Source organism: Lutra lutra, chromosome 5 (assembly GCF_902655055.1).
Source record: "Lutra lutra chromosome 5, mLutLut1.2, whole genome shotgun sequence".
In the NCBI taxonomy this organism is placed as follows: domain Eukaryota; kingdom Metazoa; phylum Chordata; class Mammalia; order Carnivora; family Mustelidae; genus Lutra; species Lutra lutra.
This window is the reverse complement of record NC_062282.1, coordinates 110302553-110325354: the sequence shown is the minus strand read 5'-3', so window position 1 is coordinate 110325354 and position 22802 is coordinate 110302553. Positions and strand designations below refer to the sequence as shown.

Below are 22802 nucleotides of genomic sequence, written 5' to 3'. Positions count from 1 at the left end.
TCATTTTAAAAAATATTCTTTCGGCATGTCTGAAATTAGATAATCTGGTTAGTCCACTTTAGTAGCATGCCTATCACCTGCCTTTAGGTATGGAGTAACAATTTCATCATAAGGAGAAATAACCAAGCTCTGTTTGGTTTGTCTATTATACAAAATTTTTGAGTCCTAGAGTTCTCAAAAAAAAAAAAAATCCCATAAAATTAAAGTCCATTTTGTTATTGTTCAAGGCCTATGCTGATATATTCCAATATGGCAATATAATTTAACTTCTGAAATATAGTTATTTAGTTTTATTTTTGAAACACAGATGTAAGATTATACTTATTTAGACTAAAATAAAGTCAGAAAAACACAAAGAATATAGAAAGTTATTACTTGATAATCGGTACTACATCTGTGTCCCAGAGCTTTCCAGTCTTGCTTGTTAGCCCTCTTATTGCTTTTTTTGGTTAATTCATTCATATTGCACAATGCTAGAAAAATAATATCCTAGAAAACTTGCCATCTTTTGTGCTTTGAGCATATGTTGCTTTGTAGACTTTTTTCTTCAGTACAGAAAATGAAGATTATCATGCCATTCTGCTTTCCACAAGTACTTTTAAGTTTTTATTATGTGATATTTGGTTTTGTCTTGATGTTTAATTGATCCCGTGTCAGCTTTTAAAATTTAAGGACACTTGCTGCTCCTACCAATAGTATCTTACTCAGTGGAAAAGTATAGAATGTTCCTATAGCAAAACTTGGAAATTCTTCTGTTGATGTTGTTGTTTGTATGCTACAAATAATACAATGAATTAAGAAAAATCAGAGGGCATGTTGGGATAGTGCATTCTTGTCTGCCTACTAATCCTTCCCTGTCCTGGATATGGATACTGGCATTAGGGGACTCTCAGTTTTAGCTAAGACTATACGTAAAGTAACTGGATATCTGGTTTTTATTTTTGTTTATATCTATATTGTTGTTATATTGATTTACTCAGCATTTTCCCCAGTCCTATTCACTTTGAAGACCACTCATTGAGGTGTCTGAAGCAGAAGAGAGCTTTCATGTGAACTCTGCATGGAAATTCCTCCCACAGAAGAGCTGTGCCACCTACAGGAATATACAAAGTGAAGTCTTACCCTTAGGCTCCCCCGTCCCTCTCCCTTCATAGCACACTCACTTGGACCCCTGTATTTAGGCATCAAGGATTTTTTTTTTCTTTTGGGTAGCACCTCATGCTTCTTTAAATATAGAGATTAGCAAAGTTACCTTATTTTCATTATTTCTAATGTATTTTTATTGGCATTAGCATTCCTGCTTAGGTCTTGACATCATTTTCTCTTTTTATTCCTCTGGTTTCTTCTCTAACTTCTCCTACCTGTGCTTCGTAGTTTCTCTATTTTTCTCCTCCCTTCCATCTTTTTACTGAATCTCTTCAGGTTAACTTCAGGGCTTTTTATAAACAGTGACTCCTTGAATTTTTGCCCTAGCCATATGAAGTAACCAAGAAAGAGGCAAAAATTCAAAATTCAGACCATATGAATTAAAATCTGTACTTCAAACCATAGATAGACCTTAGAGTGTTCTACACTCCTTTTATCGACACTATTGCACTGAACTTAATAAACAGGTAGAAGTCTTTAAACAAAATAGCCACAGTTCAGTTTACTTCTGAATGCGTAACTGTGAATGTCAAAGCATGTGAAGAAGGTCTACCCACAGCAAGTACCAAGAAAGATGAGTACGGTATAGCAAGAGTCCTTTAGAAACAGGTGGAAATATAGAGAAAACGGTTATGCTAGGCCAGGACTCTTGGAACAACCAACAGATTACACCCATGACAGTGCATTGCTTCTGTTGCGTGCTGTTTAGTGAATGAGGTGTTTCACTTTGATTAGAAGCTTTACCAGGTGCAAGGAGTCATAAAGAGATTATTGTTTTAGGTCTGTTCACATGTGTTCTTTTTCCATCTCTTTTTAAAGAAGACAGTTAAATTAATTGAACAGATGTCAAAGCCTGGCTGACACTCAGAATAGTGAGGGACAGTTGAGAAGCCTTCTTATTTGGAGCTTCAGAACTAAATATTTGGTTAGCTAATAAAAATTGATTAAAAAAAAACATTTAAATTCTGTTTTATGTTTCTTGGATGAACCACACCCATAAAGCATTAATAATACTTCAGTTCTTATTTCTTTGCTTAAACCTACTGGTGAAGTTATTCAAGTGTAGAATCCTAGATATTAATATCCTAGATAATAGTTCTATTAATATCTTCGATAATAGTTCTATTAATCATCTCTCCCAGTGTTATCGTTTGTTTTTAGTAATTTGCCTTTCCAAGATCTTTCAAAGCTTTTTCATGTTTTCATAGGCAAAAAAAACCCTCTCCTTTCCCAGTTACATTTTAGCAATTATGTTTAATTAAATTACATAATTAAAATAACAAGCACAACTTGAAAAAACGTTGGAGAACAAACACAACTGACTCATGGTTAGTGTGCAGGTCAGCTGGCAAGAATGTGGGTGGTTGGTCTGGCCAAGAACAGCCCCAAAGTGAGGAAGTGTAGAGCAGAGAGCGTGTTGAACAGTGGGAATGGAGAACGTCAGATGACTGGGTTTTTGGTGATCTGGAGGTTGTTTAAGGGAAATTCTGTTACAGCAACTACGGCCGGTCCTGTCCAAATGGTAAGCTCTGCACTCTTGCTCGGAGTTGTTCTTTTCATCTTGATATATTTCAAACAAATGCCTTCCTCCTTAGGCAATATTCATATTCCTCCTTACACGCCACCAGCAAGGTCTCCACAGAGGATGTGGAAGAGAGATTCAATAAAATACATTAATAAGATCATTATTGAACCAACAGAGGAGTTCCAATTCCCCGTCATTTTTAACGAGAATCTTCTGGTGATAATGTTCCTGTTTTTTGTTGTTGTTGTTGTTTTTAACCTCTAAGTGACAATCTTTATAATTCAAATATTTAAAACTGCCTGGGAGGCTCAAGTTATTTCTGATATCACACAAAACAGATGGTTACCTTTTCTTTTTGCCTGAAGCCTACTTGTATTCCAAGACCCTACCCAAAATTCCTCCTAGGAGGATTGTCTTTGCTGTGAACTGTGCATGCTTAAATGAGGTTTGATTATGAACAATAACGTGAATTTGAAAAAAAATCATTTACAAATATAACAGTTTAAATGGTATCAGTGCAAAATCATTATGTGGAACTTTCAAATAAATATCGATACTCACATACTTGCAGGTACTTGGTGTTAGGAAAAAGAGCTAATTGAACACACAGGGTTTTTTGGGTCACCACCAGAGGTAGCATGCTAGTACATAAAATAAAATCTCTGTTAAGATGAAAGTATTGTGAGTAATGACAATTTACAATTTTAGGTTCTCTCATTTCTCTAATTACATTATTTTCTTTAAAATAATCATATGAAAAATTATGTTTTTAACTCAGTAGAAGGACCACTGATGTTCAAGTGAAATACTCATTTCTTGAAATTGAAAGGTGGTTATAGTTTGGTGGTTCTTCCTTTGTGCTTTTCTCTTAGTTTAAGGGTGAATGTATGCATATCTAATATACAGTAAAAGCAAATTCCTCATGTTGTATTTTTAGCAATTCTAATGATGGAATATATATGAGTCTCACTCTTCTAGCATATCCTTTTATTACTTAATCTTTCACCTGATGCTTTTATTTATATGATAATCTAAAACCCTCATCATTAAAAAGAAAAAATAATACTTCAGAAATTTCTATTCACTACCGCTTAGTAATCAATTTAAACAAATTGCCTGTTTTATGCAAATTATGAAAACATTGGTATATATAATGATTTCTATAAAATATTATTATGTAAGTAATCTATATATAATACTCTGCTATTTAATCTTTGAATCTGCATTTTTATATAGAAACTCACAAACTGGGGCACCCGAGTGGCTCAGTGGGTTAAGCATCTGACTTGGCTCTGATCCTGGAGTCCTGGGATCAAGCCCCACATCGGGATCCCTGCTCAGTAGGGAGTCTGCTTCTCCCTCTGCCCCTTACGCTGCTCATGTTCTCCTCTCGCTCTCGCTCTCTCTCTCAAATAAATAAATAAAAGTGTTTAAAAACAACAACAAAAAAGAAACTCAAAAACTACTTCTTGTGTGTGCCTCGATAATCATGAAGTAAATAACCACTAAGGTTTGATTATTAACATGATTTTCCTAAGAATAAGCTATGTATCAGGCATTTATTTTCTTGCTAATTGATCTTATTAAATTAAATAAATGAGGAGACTATTAAATTGAGCTGGCTTTAATATCTTAGCAGTCTAAGTAAGCAAACCAAAACCTAAGTCTGTAATGAGTTAAGGTTGGGAAATCAAAACCTAAGGACAACCAATCACAAACAGCTAACTAGCTTCCCCAAATAACGCAACTGGTTAAGCTATAGCCAATCAAATAATTTCCTTGCTTTGCTTCAGCCTCTTCCGCATGAAAGTCTCTTCCCTAACCCCTATTGGCAGAACACTCCTAACCATTTGCGGATGGGTGCTGCCCCATTTTAATTTATTTTTGTTCAAATAAACTCTTGAAAATGTTGGGGTGCCTGGGTGGCTCAGTTGTTAAGCATCTGCCTTCGGCTCTGGTCATGCTTCCAGGGTCCTGGGATTGAGTCCCGAGTCAGGCTCCCTGCTCAGCAGGAAGCCTGCTTCTCCCTCTCTTGCTTCCCATCCCTCTCCCCCGCTGCTTCTGTTCCCTCTCTCGCTGTGTCTCTCGCTGTGTCTCTGTCAAATAAATAAATAAAATATTTTTTAAAAAAATGTTAATATGCCTCAGTTCACGTTTTAACAGTCTTCAATTGGGAAATGCTTCCTAAAGTTTCCTCAAAAAGGAGTTCTCCCTCCTCCACTTCCTAAGCAGTACAACTTTTAAAAAACTAAATGTTTATTTTTCAGTTAAATAAAATAATAAAGTAATTCCTTTTGCAGACTGTTTGTTTGTGTTTTATATTTGGGTTATTGCTATGTAGTGATAGGAGCTACCAGTCAGACTCACACTTGAACATACTGCTTAAGTACATCACAAGCTTCTGGTAACAAGCTTGAGGTGGAGAAAAACAATTAGCTATTCATACAACTACTTTTAAAGCCAATTGCTTATTTAATACTGACTTTTGTCTAAATTACAACCATGAATAATTTTAAGTATGTTATTATATAATAAGTATGCTTGAAATGCTTATGCACTGTATTTTATGCTAGATAATGAGTCCAGAAAATCCTTTTGTATGTAACCAGTGCTATTACATCAGATGGCCATAAGTCATGTTCCTCGAGAAGAGAGGAGTAAATGGGAGGAACCTATGATCCCTTCCCTCCACCTAGGGTAGCATTTGCCAGTGCTGATTTGAGGATGAGTCTCCCTATTTCTTTGCACTGTTATTCATTCCACCTTCCTTCCCATTCCCCTTCCCTTACAGAAACTCAGCCCAGTAGAGCTGATGTGTAACCTGTCATTGTGCCCTTCCTGTATTGATTTAGACAAGTGAATTCTTGGAAAGCATGTGACATTATGTTGTCTATATGTGTTTTTAAATTTATGTGAATGGTATTGTATATATTTCATCGTTCTTTTTTTTTTTCAATTTTATTTATTTATTTGACAGAGAGATAGAGAGAGAACACAAGTAAGCAGAGAGGCAGGCAGAGGAAGAGAGGGAGAAACAGGCTATCCACTGAGCAGGGAGCCCCATGCGGGGCTCGATCCCAGGACCCTGGAATCATGACCTGAGCTGAAGACAGATGCTTAACAGCAAAGCCACCAGGCATCCCTATTTCATTGTTCTTTTTCACACATTCTTATGTTCATTAGATAGCCGTGTATAAATCTGCTTCATCACTTCTGACTCTAAGAAAGTATGGCTGTATGTGTGCAAGAGTACCACACATGTGTGCAGGAGCACATGCATAGATTTCATATTTTAAATCTTTAAAACCTCTAGGGATAGTCACTGAAGCTGCCTTCTTTGCTAACATAAAAAAATTCTACAGCAAATATTTGTGTGCATTTCTCATTGAACACTTGGGCAACAATTTTTCAGGGTGTAATACCTAGAAATAGGTTGCTTAATTTTGCTAACAACTAACAGACTGAAGTAACTATACCAGTTTATACTCCCATCACCAGCAAAAGAATACTTCACTATTACTTGATATTATCTTACATTTTTGTTTTGCCAGTCTGTTGGCTATAAATTACTATCTTTTCTTTAGTTTGCATTTATTTAATTCATAGTGAGAGTTCGGCTATTGCTTTTTTCTTTTCTCTGAATTGCTCTTTAATATCTTTTTCTCCATGTTCTATTGGTTTCTCCATCTCGTGTGTGTGTGTGTGTGTGTGTGTGTGTGTGTAAAAACACTTCTTATATTTTAGATCAGTGCTTCTCAATTACATGTGAGTTCACATATCCCTTTTGGAAGGAGGGGGTCCCAGCCCATTCAGGAGGTTCACAGGTCTACACTAGTTCCATAATAATTCTAAGGCTTTCTTTACCATTTTCACTGTGTTCATATTGTACTGATGCCACAAAACAACAGCTGGGTAAAACTACTGGTTCCTAGCTCAAATCAAGACAGAAGTACCAAATGGTACTGGTAGTTGTTTAACCATCTCCATTATGCACACATGGGGTGAAAATTTTAAAGAAATTCAGCTCATTTAAGAATGTCCTTGATGAAGCATTAAGATTATTAATTTTATTAAATGCCAATCCTTGCTGTGTCTTTAATATTGTGCATAATCAATGGGAATTACACAGAAAGCACTTCTAATGAGTATTGAAATATGATTATCTCAAGGAAAGCTTTTGGGGGATTGTGAGCTACAAGCGGAACTGCCCCCCTCCTTCTTATTTGATTTTTTTTTTAAGATTTGTTTATTTATTTTAGAGAGAGAGAGAGTGACAGGGCAGGGAGAGAGGGAGAGAGAGAATTTTAAGCAGACTCCACCCCAGCACAGAGCCCAACACAGGGCTCGATCCCATGAATCTGAGATCATGACCTGAGCAAAAATCAAGAGTCTTGGCATTTAACCAGCTGAGCCACCAGGCTACCCCAACCCCTCCTTTTAAATACCATGTTTACCTTAAGGAACAATTGACAAACCATTACTTTTCATTTCAGGATATTTGGCAGAAATTGCCTTGAAAATGAACAGAGTAACCCTGCCTCATGAAGGAAGATAGCTGACAGCATTTGTTGCTAGTGATAAAATTTGAAATTTCAAGTGAAAATTAGACATTTGGAAAAAATACAAGCACTGATCTAAGCTCAGGAGCTTCTAATACTTAAATACTTTTCTGATAAAATTGGTGGTGATCTTAATCAAGGTAACTTTTTGATATCATATAATAAGATGTATTGATATTTAGAGACTCTTCATAGCTCGGTGAGACCATATTTTCCAAATGGCCATTGCACGTTGGTACAAAACCATGTGTAGGTAAAAGATCTATTTAAAGTGCAAGATAAACCGATGGGTTTTAACTTAACAAATATAAAAAGTTCACTGGTAGATTTATTTTAACTTAACAGATATAAAAAGTTCACTGGTAGATTTCAGATTCCACACTGCAACTAAAATTTAAACTATTGTCAAGTTTGTTTGTTTGTTTTAAATCATCTTCCCTGAAGGTCCTTATTTTTATTTTCAGTGTTCCAAGATTCATTGTTTATGCAGCACACCCAGTGCTCCATGCAATACGTGAATACGTGCCCTCCTTAATACCCACAACCAGGCTAACACATCCCCCTACCCCTCCTTTCCAAAACCCACAGTTTGTTTCTCAGAGTCCATAGTCTCTCATGCTTTGTCTCCCCCTCCAATTGTCAAGTTTTGACATCCTAACAAGGAAGAATATACATGTTATCTGGAAAGGTTATTAAAATAGTCCTTCCTTTTCCAACTACATATCTGTGTGAAACTGCATTTTCTTCATTTACTTCAGCCAAAAAATATCTTGCAATAGATTGAATGCAGCAGCAAATATGAGAACCTACCTGTCTTCTCTTAAGCTAGATACTAAGGAGATTTGTAAAAATGTAAAATAACTTCTCAGTAAATTTTTAGTTTGGGACAATATAATTATTTTTAGAAAAATATGTTGTTTATGTTAAACTATATTTGTTTTATTATTATTTTAAAATTAATTATTAAGTATTTTTAACTTGTCATTTTTAATTTTTAATACAATAAGTATATATATTATATACTCCATATATTACTATTTTACCATATAATTTTACACACACACACCCACACACACACATTCTCACAATGCTGTGTGTGAGTGCATTTGCTCTTTTGGTCCTTCAGTAATTTTTAAGAGTAAAGGGGTCTCGAGACCTAGAAGTTTGTGATCTAGCGTACTAAATAAGCCCCTGTTGGTGTTTGACATTACAAATCTCTCCTCCCAAGCTATCACCTTTGTATTAATGTTACCTGTAATGTACTTGGTTGAATAGAAGCCTTTAAATTTTTTAAAGGGAGCCAATTTCATTTTTCATTTCACATTTTGTGTTTTTCTGGTCTTCTTAAGAATAGCTTCTTCAACTCTGAGGTCAGAAAAATATGTTTCTACATTTTCTTCTATTAGATGAATAGTGTTACTTTTCACATTTGGCCCTTAGTACATTTCAGTTCAACCTCATTTTTTTCTATATAGAGTATCAATTTTCCCAGCACCATTTACTAAATCTGGCCTTTCCCCTCTGACTTGTAAAGCTTCCTCAAGTGTGAATATATGTCTGGGCTTTTCCTGGACCCCTCTTCCAATTCCAATTAGGTATTTTTCTGTCTCTAGGTTATTTTTTATTTATTTTTGGTTAAAATTGTCTTGAGATGCCTTAATATTTGGCAGATTTCCCCTGTTTTTCATATCTTTTCCAAGATTCCTCTGAGTTTTTATAATGAAAATCTGTTTTTCTATGTATAATTTAAAATAAAATATAGATTTAGAATAAATTTATCTAACAGAATATGGTCCTGGATTTTGGTGAAATCTGCACAGAATTTACAAACAAAATTCAGAGAACAAATTTATTATGTTTATGTAAATTTATTAAGACCATTAAATACTGGTCTTCTGTTGTATCTTTTGGTTAAAAAATATTTTCCATAAGGTCACATTATTTATTAACTTTTTAGATATTTTCTAGAATCACTTAATTTCTAGTTATTTTATAATTCCTTTCACTATTAAAAATAACATTGTATTCTTGGGGCATCTGGGTGGCTCAGTGGGTTAAAGCCTCTGCCTTCGGCTCAGGTCATGATCTCAGGGTCCTGGGATCGAGCCCCACATCGGGCTCTCTGCTGAGCAGGGAGCCTGCTTCCCCCTCTCTCTCTGTCTGCCTCTCTGCCTCCTTGTGATCTCTGTCTGTCAAATAAATAAATAAAATCTTTAAAAAAAATAACATTTTTTCTCAACCTTTTATTTTTACTTTAATTTATTTATCTTTTGAATAGGTAAGACATCGCATACTTCAAATTTCAAAAACACAAGATACAGTACTGTCAACGTTATCTTCCCTCTTTTCTCTCCCCAAGCTGTTTACCACCTTTTAAAGAAACCGCTATTAACCAGCTTTTTGTTTTTGCTTCAGAGACATTATAATCCTGTACAAGAAAATATGTATATGTATTATTTGCCCTTTACAGTACTATAAACAGAAGTATATGACACACATTGTTCTGTTGTAAACGTCTTACTGCTTTTTCCATGTAATTTCCAGATAATTGTAGATACTCTTCTTTGATACCATACCAAAAATTGACAAGTAGTAATTTCTTAAATCACATGCTAAGAGCTCGCTCTCTTTCTCTCCCTCGCCCTCTTGCTCTCTTCCTCCTACCTTCCCTCATTCTTGATTTTTTTCTTTACAGCTGAACAGTGTTCCATTTTCTGGACTTTTCCATAATGAAATGACTTAGACCCCTATGGAGAGACATTTTAAATCATTTGAAATTCTGTTCTGTTATACACAGTGTGGAGGGAACAACCTTGTACCTACATCAGTTTGCCTATGTATGATTATACTTGTAGGCTGCATTCTTAGAATGAAATCTCTGAGTTTAAGAAAATGTGTATTTGTCATTTATTTCACGTCACTAAATTCATAAAAGTCCTTCATAAAAAACTGTCATTTATACTCCCACTAGGAATGTACAAGCTTGCCTATTTCTTTAACAAATATTGTGTAATATTGTGTGAATTATAGTATCTTGGGGTAGATTTAATTTGTATTATGAGTACGATTGAATATCTTTTCAAATGTTTAAGATCCATATGTATTTCCTTTGATGTCAACTAACAAAATCCCTTGCCCAGGTTTTTCTATTGAGTTGTTTTTTTACCTATTAACAAATAAGATCTCCAAGTTTCTTCGATTAATCAGCTCTTTGCTATGATATGATTTGGAAAATATTAGTCCCATTTGTCCTTTGTATTTTACTTTATTTTGCTTTTTATCTTAAAGAAAATTTTAGTTTAATAACATTTTAAAACTAGTGCCATGATTAGAAAGTCACTTTCCTCTCAGATTATTTTTAATTCAGTATTCTCCTCTGATCCTTCAGTGGTTTATTTGTTTTTCATTTAAGTATTTAATTTACCTGGACTTTACTCTGGGATAAAAGGACAGATATTGATCTAAATTTATTTATTTAAGATGTCTACCAAATTATACCAATTCAGTTGTTGAATATTCTATTTTTTCCACTGATTTGAATATCACTTACTTCATATATAAAATTTCCTTACATAGTGGGGTCTATTTATTGATTTTCTACTTTGTTTTATTGATCTGTCTGCTTTTACATGTGGCACTATCACACTATTTTAGTTGTTTATATTAATTAATTGCTGATATAGATTAAATGTTGATCTCACATTAAGCAAATCTGCAGAACTTTTTCATTAGTTTTTATTATTTATTGCCTCCTTGAATTCTCAAAGTAAATTGTTACATCATCTGTCAGTATGGACAGTCTCTGTATCCCATTCTGCTGACTTCTGGAAGGAATTTCATAATCTGTCTTGGGCTCACTAGTTTATTCTGAAGCCCTGCCTCTATGCTTGAAATCACCCCATTGAAAACCTTATGTAGCTTAATTTTAAACTTTTTTTCACTTTAATTTTATTTTTTATTCTCTGTATTTCCAACTGGTTCTTTTTTTATTTCAGTCTTATGTTTCAAAAATGTCCTTATCTTCTTAGGGGATTTTTTTTTTTATCTTAAAATCTTGATCTTTCAGTTCTATTAGATTAGTTTTTCCAGGAATAGTTCTGTTTTTGTTTTCTTCATTTGATTGCAATGCTTGCATTTCTCAGAGAGTTCATGTTCGTATCTTGGCTGGTGATACACCTGAACGGAAGGGGAAACCCTGTCCTAGCTGCAGCTGTTCCAGGTAGATTGAGGTGGGGCAAAGAGGGGGCTCCATGACAGAGTTATAATCTGTACTTATCCCGAATCCCTCTTCCCCCTGCTTCATTTGCTCCAGACACTGTTTTATCAGCATCTCCATTGCTCCATTTTACCTCCTTAGTGCAGACAGGGATGCGGAGTGCAGAGGAGGAAACATGCAGACCTGTAGTGATTGCAGGATCCCCATCCCAGCCTGGCCCACACGTCACAGCAGCCTCCCCCTGGCAGTGGACTGGAAGTGGGTAAATCAGGAAGGAGCCAGACTGCAAAATGAGAAAGAGAAATGGCAGATTTAGAAAGCTCTTCCCAAGCCTGTCTCCCATCACTAGCCCTTGGAGTTTCCCCCACATCCCAAACATAGAGACGTGTACTGGGATCTCGAAAACTTCTATTACACTAAGGGTTTCTCATGGTTTTTTGAGTTAGGATTTGATAAATCTCAGTGCCTGCTCAGAAACTTTCTAACATGGAGTATCTCCAGTGCTGGATTCAGGGGGTCTTGTCAGCAACCCATGAATTTTCATTTCCGCATGTTGAAGCTAATGGTTGGATTCACACACACACACACACACACACACACACACACACACACGCTTAAACATAGTAGCCCTAAATGTCTTATCAGTTCATAGCTTTGGAAGTTATTTCCAAAGGTATTTTCATATGGTTATTATGATTATCAACTCTAATAAATACAGTGTACCTCTCCAAGTCTAAATTCCCTAATATCAAATGGTTAAGGTAGAAAGAATGCTTCTTTTCATTTAAATAACAACGAAAACTGAAAATCAACCCCAAAAGCAAATGTTCCAAGAGATTTCTAGGTGGCAGGTGTTATTAAATTTTTACATGCATACATCGTATAATCCTCACATTTAATAATTCTATTAAAATCCCTTTTACAAGGGAGGAAATTAAATTCCAGACAGCTTAGACAAGTTGTCTAAGATTATATTGGTGGAAGTGACAAAAGCCAGAGATGAAACTCTCAGTTCTTTTTCCCTTTTGCCTGGTCTTTGCATGGGTTCTAGGCATTCTAGGTCCAGATTATGTTCCTTAATATTTATAGGGGATACCATTCACTCAAAATGCCTTAAATACAGTTCTGTTTTTTAAGGCCATGCAATCTACCAACTTCCCAGTAGAATAATAATTTCTCTGAAATCAAATTAGTAAATGAAAATAATCATTGTATATTTGAATATCTGTCAAGTTCAGGGAGTAAATTTGGAATTTCTGGTGCAATCCCTGGTAGACCTTTAACATGGTATCTGGAGTGGCTCATACAGGCAGAATAAGCAGAATAAAAGGCAGTTCTCCTTATAGCCAATGTCATTTTAGAAAGAGATTGTAGCATAAAGTTGGAATGTATGAAAGGGGATTACTTGGAACAAGTTGTGTGGTGGAGATGTTTCTAAAATCATGCCATAGCCTTCTTCCTAGGCTCATTTATTTCTCACAGCAATATACATTCCTGGTATTAAACTGGAGTGTAACCATGAGAGTGAAATCTTAGCTGTCTTATATTGAATATCTTATTATCCGAGCTTAAGAGTGCTAGGTGTATAAGAACTCAAAAATGTAAAACTATTAAGTGTTAATAATCCCAGAACCTGTGCTCTATAAATTTTTTATTTAATGAAAACAGTGCTGATATTTAATTACAAATACCAACTGAAAGTAGATAGAACCCAAGTTGGGTGCTGCATTATTATCTGGAATTCCAGCTCCCTGAGATATACTCTCAGAGCCTATAAATATTAGAGTAAATAGGAATCTTTTAAACCATCATTTATAATGATTTAGAGAGAAACATGTACTCAATTTTTTTTCTGATTGTTATACTTACACAATTTAAGCTTTAGGAAATGAGTCTACAGCTCATCAGCCAAAACTCGAGCCAAGATAATTTGGCTATCTATAAGAGGTATAAACAAGATAATTGAAACAAGATAAAAGATAATTGAAAAGGGATGTTCAACAATATCAAGGTTGGAATTTGACTTCCAAAATGGGAAAAAAGGCGATTCTAAGTGTCCACTATTTATGTTGTGTATATTAAAATGGTTTAGACCATGAAGAGTCTCAGATTAAAAAAAGAAAAAGCAGATCATATGTGAGATATGGAAGATTTTTGCTCTTCCATAGCAATGTGCTAATTTACCTAACATACTGAAATAATAACTATCTTTTGGAGGTCACCTGTTCTAAACTCAAAGTTAAAATTCCAAAATCAATCTTTGGAGAACTATTTGAGACAAATGTTAAGAGCCATAGGTAAAATTTACCTTCATGGAGGATATTCTTTTATTTAGACCTCCAAACAAGAATGGGATATAAAATGTATTCATGTCAGAAATGTTGATGTTGGAGTATTAAAATGAGAAAAGTAAAACTGGACAGCCGAGTCAACTTCTTAGGATTTTAGCAGAAGAGACCAAAGACCCAGAATTTAACAGCAAAATTATTGTTTGTAAATTCTGCATTACAAGAATGAAAAAGGGGCATGTTCATTGGCCAGTAGCTGGGGACTACCCCACCCCAGTTCTTTACTCATCAGAATTCCAGGTTTTCTTTTTACATGAGTCAAGACTGCCTTTTCCCAAGAGAACTGCCTTGTGAACATTGGTTGGGATGGATCCTCATGATGTTCCGTGAGGAAAGATGGGACTGGGAAACTCCCAATGAAGAGGAAAGTAGACTTTGCCCTAGTGGCAAATTTCCCAAAGCCTCAAAGAACATTTGGTACATGAGGGATTCAGGTTTACCCATAACACACTTAACACATTTAAAATCTATAAATCTAGGGGAATTAAACATTGTAGACCCTTAGTAAGTCATACTGATTGTATGGGGGTGGAAGGTTTTAAGGATTGCTTTCTTAGTTCTGATTTTTAACTTTTTGAATATGTAATGTGAATATATATTTAGCTTATAGTTTATAAATGCTGTATATATAGTGACCTATAGAGGAGCTGGTTTCCACATGCACATCCTCTACAAATGTTAATAACTCTTAGTTTCATCACAAAGTGAAAAACGCTAGTCACTAGCATGAATCTGAAGATTTTCTTCTTTGGGAAATGGTATCAGAATTATTAACTTAATATCAGAATATGAGACATTAAAATTGTTGTGATTTGTAATTAATGAGAAAGGAGCTCTATAGCAATTTGTCAAGAACATTTGAGGCAGTACCTTCCTACTTAATTGAAGATTTTATAAACATCATAAGGGCTTTTTTTTTCGGTGTTCCAAAATTTATTGTTTATGCACCACGCCCAGTGCTCCATGCAATATGTGCCCTCCTTAATACCGACCACCAGGCTCCCACCCTCCTCCCCTCCCAAATCCTCAGTTTGTTTCTCATAAGGGTATTTTAAAGTGAATGGAACAATTGTTTTTAAAAGATTTATTTATTTATTTGAGAGAGAGTATGCACCCATGCAAGCAGGGCAAGGGGCAAAGGGAGAGGGAGAGAAGTAGATTCCCCACTGAGCACAGAGCCCTATGTGGGGCTCCATCCTATGACCCTTGAGATCATGATCTGAGCCCAAATTGAGAGTCCAATATTCAGTTGACTGAGCCACCCAGGCTCCCTGCTAATAGAACAATTTTTAATGATTGCCATATATGAAGAAAATATGTTTCTTACCTTGTGGCATTTATCAGAAGAGTATCAGAAGGAGCTCCATATAACTATGAAAAAATATTAGTTTTATTAGATGACTGTTATTCTTGCAGCAAACTATTAAAAGGTGATTTGGGGGGCGCCTCGGTGGCTCAGTGGGTTAAAGCCTCTGCCTTCGGCCCAGGTCATGATCCCAGGGTCCTGGGATCAAGCCCCACATCGGGCTGTCTGCTCCGCAGGGAGCCTGCTTCATCTTCTCTCTCTCTCTCTCTGCCTGCCTCTCTGCCTACTTGTGATCTCGGTCTGTCAAATAAATAAATAAAATCTTTAAAAAAATAAATAAATTAATAAAATAAATAAAAAATAAAAGGTGATTTGGAATGGGGAGAATATATGGAGAGAAAATATCAGTTAGAAAATCTCCATATGCTTAAATGAAGAGAAAAACAACTATGTGTTGAAAAACCCTCCAATAACTGTAGGAGAGACTGCAATATAAAGAGCTAGCAACCGGGGTGCCTGGGTGGCTCAGTGGGTTAAAGCCTCTGCCTTCAGCTCAGGTCATGATCCCAGGGTCCTGGGACCGAGCCCCCGCATCAGGCTCTCTGCTCAGTGGGGAGCCTGCTTCCTCCTCTCTCTGCCTGCCTCTCTGCCTACTTGTGATCTCTGTCTGTCAAATAAATAATAAATAAAATCTTTAAAAAAAAAAAAAGCTAGCAACCAAGGATGCTTACGTTTGTTTTTTTTTGTTTGTTTGTTTTTGTCAGTATGGTTACCTTTATCTTATTTTTATTCCAGTATTCAGTGATCTCAGAATGATTTTCATTTTTAATTTTAAATGGAAATTTGTTGAAGTCAAAAGAACTGGAGACACATTAAAATTATATTGATTTTACTGTTTCAAAGTAATGTCACTGAGGCAATTTTGACAAGATAATATTTCCATTTTTTAGTTTCCTAAGTTGTATTTCCATATTGTAACCAACCAAATGTTTTTCATACTAATATTTTGGCAGCAAATTGTGTTTTTCAAATTTTGTTCACAAATATTGCTTACTTAAGAAATGTATTCCATTAGAGAAAGATCTTGAAGCTCAACTTGACATACACTTAATAATCATCTGAAAAAATACAGGAAAATTAATATATTTCTGTATTATTTTAAATCTATACTAAGAAATAAAAATGTTCCATTCCCCAAATTGATATTGTCAGTATTGCTGAAATATTATTGAAATATGTTGAAAACAGTGAGATTACCATTGTTTATGCCTTGTCTCCTCAGATAAATTTACAAAGAAAAATGAGAGTTACTGGTGTGATTACTCAAGGAGCTAAAAGGATTGGAAGTCCAGAGTATATAAAATCCTACAAAATTGCATATAGTAATGATGGAAAAACTTGGACGATGTACAAAGTAAAAGGCACCAATGAAGACATGGTAAGGCTGACTTAACATATTTAATTTAAAAGTAAAATCTCATTAATAATCATTGGTTGCTAAATAGTTACTGACTCTTAAACAGAAGCCTTATAGAGTTGTGATTTTTTTTTTAATTGGACTAAAGGGTGTAGAGTATAAGGAGTTTTTCCAAGTTATAAATGTGCAGCAGCTACCATTTAAGATTTTGTCAGATTTTAATTGGTGGTTATATAAACACTTTGTCACAATGTTAGCATAGTCCTGTGTATGATGATTAATTTTTATTTTAAAAATAGCTTTCAAGGGCGCCTGGGTGGCTCAGTGGGTTAAGCCGCTGCCTTCGGCTCAGGTCATGATCTCAGGGCCCTGGGATCGAGCCCCGAATCGGGCTCTCTGCTCAGCAGGGAGCCTGCTTCCTCCTCTCTCTCTCTCTCTACCTGCCTCTCTGCCTGCTTGTGATCTCTCTCTGTCAAATAAATAAATAAAATCTTAAAAAAAAATAGCTTTCAATTTCATTTTATTGCTTTGACAGATTAGTACTCTTCTTAATCAAATAAGTACAGATCAAAATTACTATTTTTAAAGAAAAAAATTATTACTTTTAACAAAAATACCAAGTGATAGAAAAGATGTATGCTTGTATATTTCACATTAGAAAACAGTTTTGTTATTCAGCAGAATATAATACATTAGAGAAAATGAAAATAATATCCAGTGCCTACTTTGCCTTTTCATATGATAGTCCCAATTTTTTATCAAATTTTCCTCAAAAATTTTAACTTTAAAAATATCAGGACTGCAGCTCATCCCATTTAAAACCAAATGGTTAAACTCTAATAAATTTTATGAAAGATTTTTTTAAAATACTTAAGTGAAATTAGGTAAAGTTTTCTGATTACTGTTATATGAAAAGTAAAACAAGAATGAGATAAAAAAATTAAAAATAACACATTTTAACATTTAATTTTTAGAGGGAAACACTGTTTTTCACTAGAGATAGATATGAAGACTTTGATTCTCTCATCCAGTGATCTGGGACTGACTGATAAGAAAGTAATCTTGAGGAATCAGACCCTGAAGCATCATAAAGTCTGATCATAGCATTAGAGAGACTGAGTGATCAGAAAGTACTAGTGGAGACTGCTAACCTAACCTAACCAAACCAAACCAAACCAAACCAAACCAAACCAAACCAAACCAAAACACCTATAAATACTAAGTAGCATAAACAGATGGTCCCTGTTGAAACCAGATGAAACCTGGTCCCAGATGAAACCCTGCTGAAAGGTTTCAGGTGCCCATTTCTCAAACAAAGTAAAGAAACTCTCCCCTGACTCTGAAGGACTGGCCTTAAAATCGACAATACCATCATAGTAGAATATAGATTATGCCATAGACCACAGTGGTTTATAGCTTTAATTAGGATTTTATCTATAGGTCTTATATTCATTGCTGAGGACAATGTGCTTCCTAAATGCTCCAGATCCCCAAGATACTTAATCCAACTTTTGATGCATCACATTAGATAGGATATAAGGTCAATATATGAAAATAGGTAAAGAAGCTCTTGCCATTAGTAATTTCAAACTCTATCTTATCTCTTTACCCAGGTGTTTCGTGGAAATGTTGATAACAACACACCCTATGCCAACTCTTTCACACCCCCGATAAAAGCTCAGTATGTAAGACTCTATCCACAAGTTTGTCGAAGACACTGTACTTTGAGAATGGAACTTCTTGGATGTGAACTATCAGGTGAGTCTCATCTATTTCTGTATTTTCTTTAAAGGAAAAAACATATATTTGTATGTAGTCTACTACTAATTTGCCATTTTCCAACACTCACAGATAATAATTTCGGCTACAAAATGTCTAGGGCACAGTTAGTGGAGAAAATGTGTGTGTGTGTGTGTGTGTGTGTGTGTGTGTGTTTGTGTGTGTGTATGCATGCACACGTGTGCATACGGGTACATGCATGGATAAACAAGTTCCAAAACATGCTGCAGAATAGAATTAATGTAGTAGGATCAGTGTATTTCAGAGAAAGCACAATAAACTCTCACTGGAAAGTTCAATCAGATTTAAATATATCTTGTTTTTAGGAGTAAGTATGATTTATGTTTTGTGACAGAAGTTCAGTAAAAACAGGAATCTGCCTGACCCCACAAATTGCAGTTATGTTTAGGCTTTATGGCATAGAAAAGTAAGCTTTATCTTTGTTCATCCACCATGAGAACTTGGTTTTGTCTTGTTTTGTTTAGGTTTTATGAAACATGTAAATTTATCATTCCTCCCAGGGAGGTAATACTTCAAAACCATGAGAGCTACTATAAATTCATTCTGATATCATTCTTATCTAGCAGCCGGCTTACTGTACAAACACTGATTATCCAGCTCAGAGATAAATCTATCAAAGGATTCAGAGTTAAATAATTCTTGTCTTCCAGGAGCATCAGTGCTAGATATAAAGATCAAGACTTAATGTGTGGATCTCACAGTGGTCCCATTTCAATATAGCTAGATTCTGAACTAAACAAAAAACCTTTTCTAGGCATTTCACTATGCTATATTTTTGGTGGTTGCTCTTGTATTTCTAGCATCAACATTTAAAAACTATCTTTGCCACTATGGCCTGAGATTATTTTGTTCAACCAACTGTTTTGTAAAAAGCCAAAAATTCATGTGTGCCCACTTTTTAGCATGAAAGACTTTATCAGACTTACAATAATGCCATTTAGTTAAAAATAGGACACATATTTCCAAATGGACAACTAAGAGCTTTTTATTCATTTCAAAAGAAATGCACAGACGTTGAAATGCATACTTTATATCTCTTTCCCTTCTTAGGTTTCTTTGTGATGCCAAGAAAGAGAGTGATTTTTAGCAAATAAAAGTTACTATTAAAAACAGCCAAACTCTTGGAGCACTGGGTGTGGTGCAAAAATAATGAATACTGTTATGCTGAAAAAAATAAAAAAATTAAAAAAAAAAAAAAAAAAAACAGCCAAACTCTAAGTGAACCAATTACATTTAAAGGAATTAGGGACATTTGGTCAGATGAGTGAATCTGTTTTAAGAATCACATTTTCATACTATCTATGGGCATCATTTATAAAGTAACCAACATACGGTTTTAGTACCATTAATTATCCTAACAATGATGTTTTCTTTATTTTGGTAATTCAAACCCGTTTATTGACAGCCAGAAATCTCAACAGAATCATTGCTGTGCAGTTTATATAACATGTCACTCTATCATCACAGGCCAGTGTCATCCCTAAGTCATTCATCATAAAGCACTCAAGGAGAAGCCAAGCTCCGTGGTTTTTAGTTGTTTAACATCTCCATTCCCAATTTTCCAGTCTCTTGATTCATGGGGGTCACTCTTTCTTACAAGACACAGTTACACCCCCAAGGTATGAATATATTTTACTTTCAGCTTTTACAGGAGGCTACACCTGACATTTTATAGATTTTTATGTTCTTAAAAGAAGCCATACCCCACCTCCCGATTCCACAATTGATTTTAAGCTTGCATGCAGAGGATAAAAATTTCTTAATGGATGCTTTTAAAAGCTAGGACACCTCACTCTAGAAATAATCAACTTTTTTGTTAATACTTCATTTTGCTCAGGTGCTGTCTGTTCTAGTAAAAGTGTTAATCTACACATATGAAATCATGTGGATGAGAAGGAAAATTTGTGGTGTGAGGCAAATTGGCAGAGATGTTAACTATAACACTAGGAAATAAACAGTAATATAATGTGCCAAAGGATTTCCCACAATCCCCTGCAATGCTGTAAAGCACAAGTCTGCCTTACTGTATTCAGTAAGCTGTTAAAAGGATCTCTCAGCCTGCCCAGAAGATCAACAGTTAATCTTTTCCCTAGACACTTAAAAAAGAAAATCCCCTAAATTCTCTGAAAGGAGTATGATTTAAGATAGTTAGAATGAAATGAATCATGGCTGTAATTAGAGGAGGACTAGTCATTAATTCATCCATTCTTTGAAAAAATTATTCAGCACTTGCTCTGGTCTCGATACTAGATAACAGAGTAGGTATGAAATGAATTCTATGATGAAGCAGAAGTGATCAAAGTAAAGGCATCTGACTTCAAATATTATATCACAAAAGGAGAAAAACAACTTCCCTTTCCCTTATATCTTTCTGCAACCCAAGCAGTTTTACAAAGACCCCAGTACCAGGACAGGGTGGGTGTAGGGAGTGTTGGTGGTCCTAATAGAAAGATCAGAAATCTATAATGCAGACAATGCATGTTACCTTAGAACTGCCAGCAGATAAACAGCATGTCATTAAGATTTTGGAATTTTCTAGAATCTTTGAAATTTGTCATGCAATTTTTCTCCTCCAGAAGATATATTTAGGAATTTGAGCTATTTTTATCTTGAGACTTAGGGTCTAGGTCTCCTGCACCTGAATTCCAGCAAGACTTGTGCTAAGGCGCATAATTGGCCAACCCTCCATGTCAGTTTTGGCCATGTTTGCATAGGAAAGGCATTTCCTAGAAGGTGGAGGTGAAGCCAAACATGGAGAAGCTTCAAGAAGGCAGTGATCTAGATGGACTAGAACAGAAAGCTATTAATTGTAGTTAAGAATTATTTATCAGTGAACAGTTCTAAGCTCCCTCTCTTAGAGCCTAGACTTAAAACAGCCTAGTTTCAGAAAGTGAAACCAGTCCTACTACATTATTTTAATGCTTACTGATCTGCCAATCTGGCGATTTAACGTTATGTGTCGAAATGAGCTTTATGGAAATAACATGTACTGAATGTTAGCTATATGCCATACTGTTTCCAAATACTTTAACTAATTTCTTAGAATATTTTTTGAGGTAGTTTATTATTATTACCACCATTTTACCAGTGAGAAAACGGAGGCATAAAGTGGTTAAATAATGGGTAAAAAGCCACAGAGAGACTAAGTAGGGAACCAGTAGAGTACCAGGAGATGGCCTTGATTGGAGAAATCCCCTTTTTCATCTTGGGTTTCTTGATGATCAGACTCATCTTGTGTGTTCCTTGGTCAAAATGTAGCAGTTGTACATATGGAAGACTCAACCACTGACTAATATGATAATAGAATCGTGCTTCCTGTTACGAGCTTTGTGAGTGGAATTTTATCACAGTTGCAATTCAAGATTGGAAAATAGTGTGTAAATTTCTTTGAGAAATTGTGTTTGTGTGCATGTGTGTGCACATGTGTGTGGGCACATATACACAAATTCCCATTAACAGACAAATCCAAATTTCATACCATGACAAAACTAAAAAGATATGTTGCAGATTTGAAAATCTTTCAAAAATATCCAATACGAGAGGTCACTGAGTATGATCAAAATGGAAGGTTTTATAAGAAGGCTTGTACAATAAAGATTTTTGCTAGAATTACCTCATTTTCTTCTATTATCTATTATTTTAAATTCTGTATTTGCACAGTGCCTGGCACATGGTACCCGTCGAGTAAATATAAGCTTCCGAGGAAGCCATGTTGGTGCTACAAGAATCAGCGATAAGGATTAACAGATATTTCTCAGAAAACAAAATGCTGTCCAGTTTGAAATACACCATTGGAGCAGTTTGTGAAAATGACTTTGTACTGAGGGAATTTTCATTTGCGATATTATGGAAACAAATAAAAGAAAACCAAGTATACTTTGTGAGAAAATGTTGTTTTTTAAAGACACAATGAAACTGTTGAAAACCAGGGAATAGTCACGAGGCTTTCAGTAATGAGACGGGAGAGAGCATTTCAGCCTTGTTTTCATTTTGCAAAATCATCTATCACAGAAAAGTAGTTTGAATTGTCTGCCTTGTTTTCAATTTTTCCAAAATATATTCAGACAAAATAGCCTGAATTGGCTATCTTGTTTTTCTGATTTTGTTCCAGATTTATTTCTGATTATAGCCTTTTTTGAATTTAGATGCTTTCTCTTTGGGGAAATGAATAGCATTAAGCTTCATCTTATTTTGCCTATCAAAAATGAACGTAGAAAACTTCCAGAGTAATAAATTATTTTTCTCATGGAATCCTTCTCATTTTCTTCCAGGCTGTTCGGAGCCTCTGGGGATGAAATCAGGACATATACAAGACTATCAGATCACTGCCTCGAGCATCTTCAGGACTCTCAACATGGACATGTTCACTTGGGAACCAAGGAAAGCTCGGCTGGACAAACAGGGCAAAGTGAATGCCTGGACCTCCGGCCACAATGACCAGTCACAATGGTTACAGGTAATATTTTCAAAAAGCCTTTCACCAGT

The 22802-nt window shown here is 35.2% G+C and overlaps 1 protein-coding gene across 2 annotated transcripts in view; it reads left to right on the top strand.

Moving 5' to 3' along the window:
• Nucleotides 1–22802, top strand: part of EDIL3 (EGF like repeats and discoidin domains 3) — a 425477-nt gene that overhangs the window by 292531 nt on the left and 110144 nt on the right. For both annotated transcript variants that reach the window (XM_047731177.1, XM_047731176.1), the window contains 3 exons: nucleotides 16383–16538; nucleotides 18131–18275; nucleotides 22589–22773. In XM_047731177.1, coding sequence (XP_047587133.1) covers nucleotides 16383–16538; nucleotides 18131–18275; nucleotides 22589–22773 — 486 coding nt within the window. The remainder of the gene's footprint in view (nucleotides 1–16382; nucleotides 16539–18130; nucleotides 18276–22588; nucleotides 22774–22802) is intronic.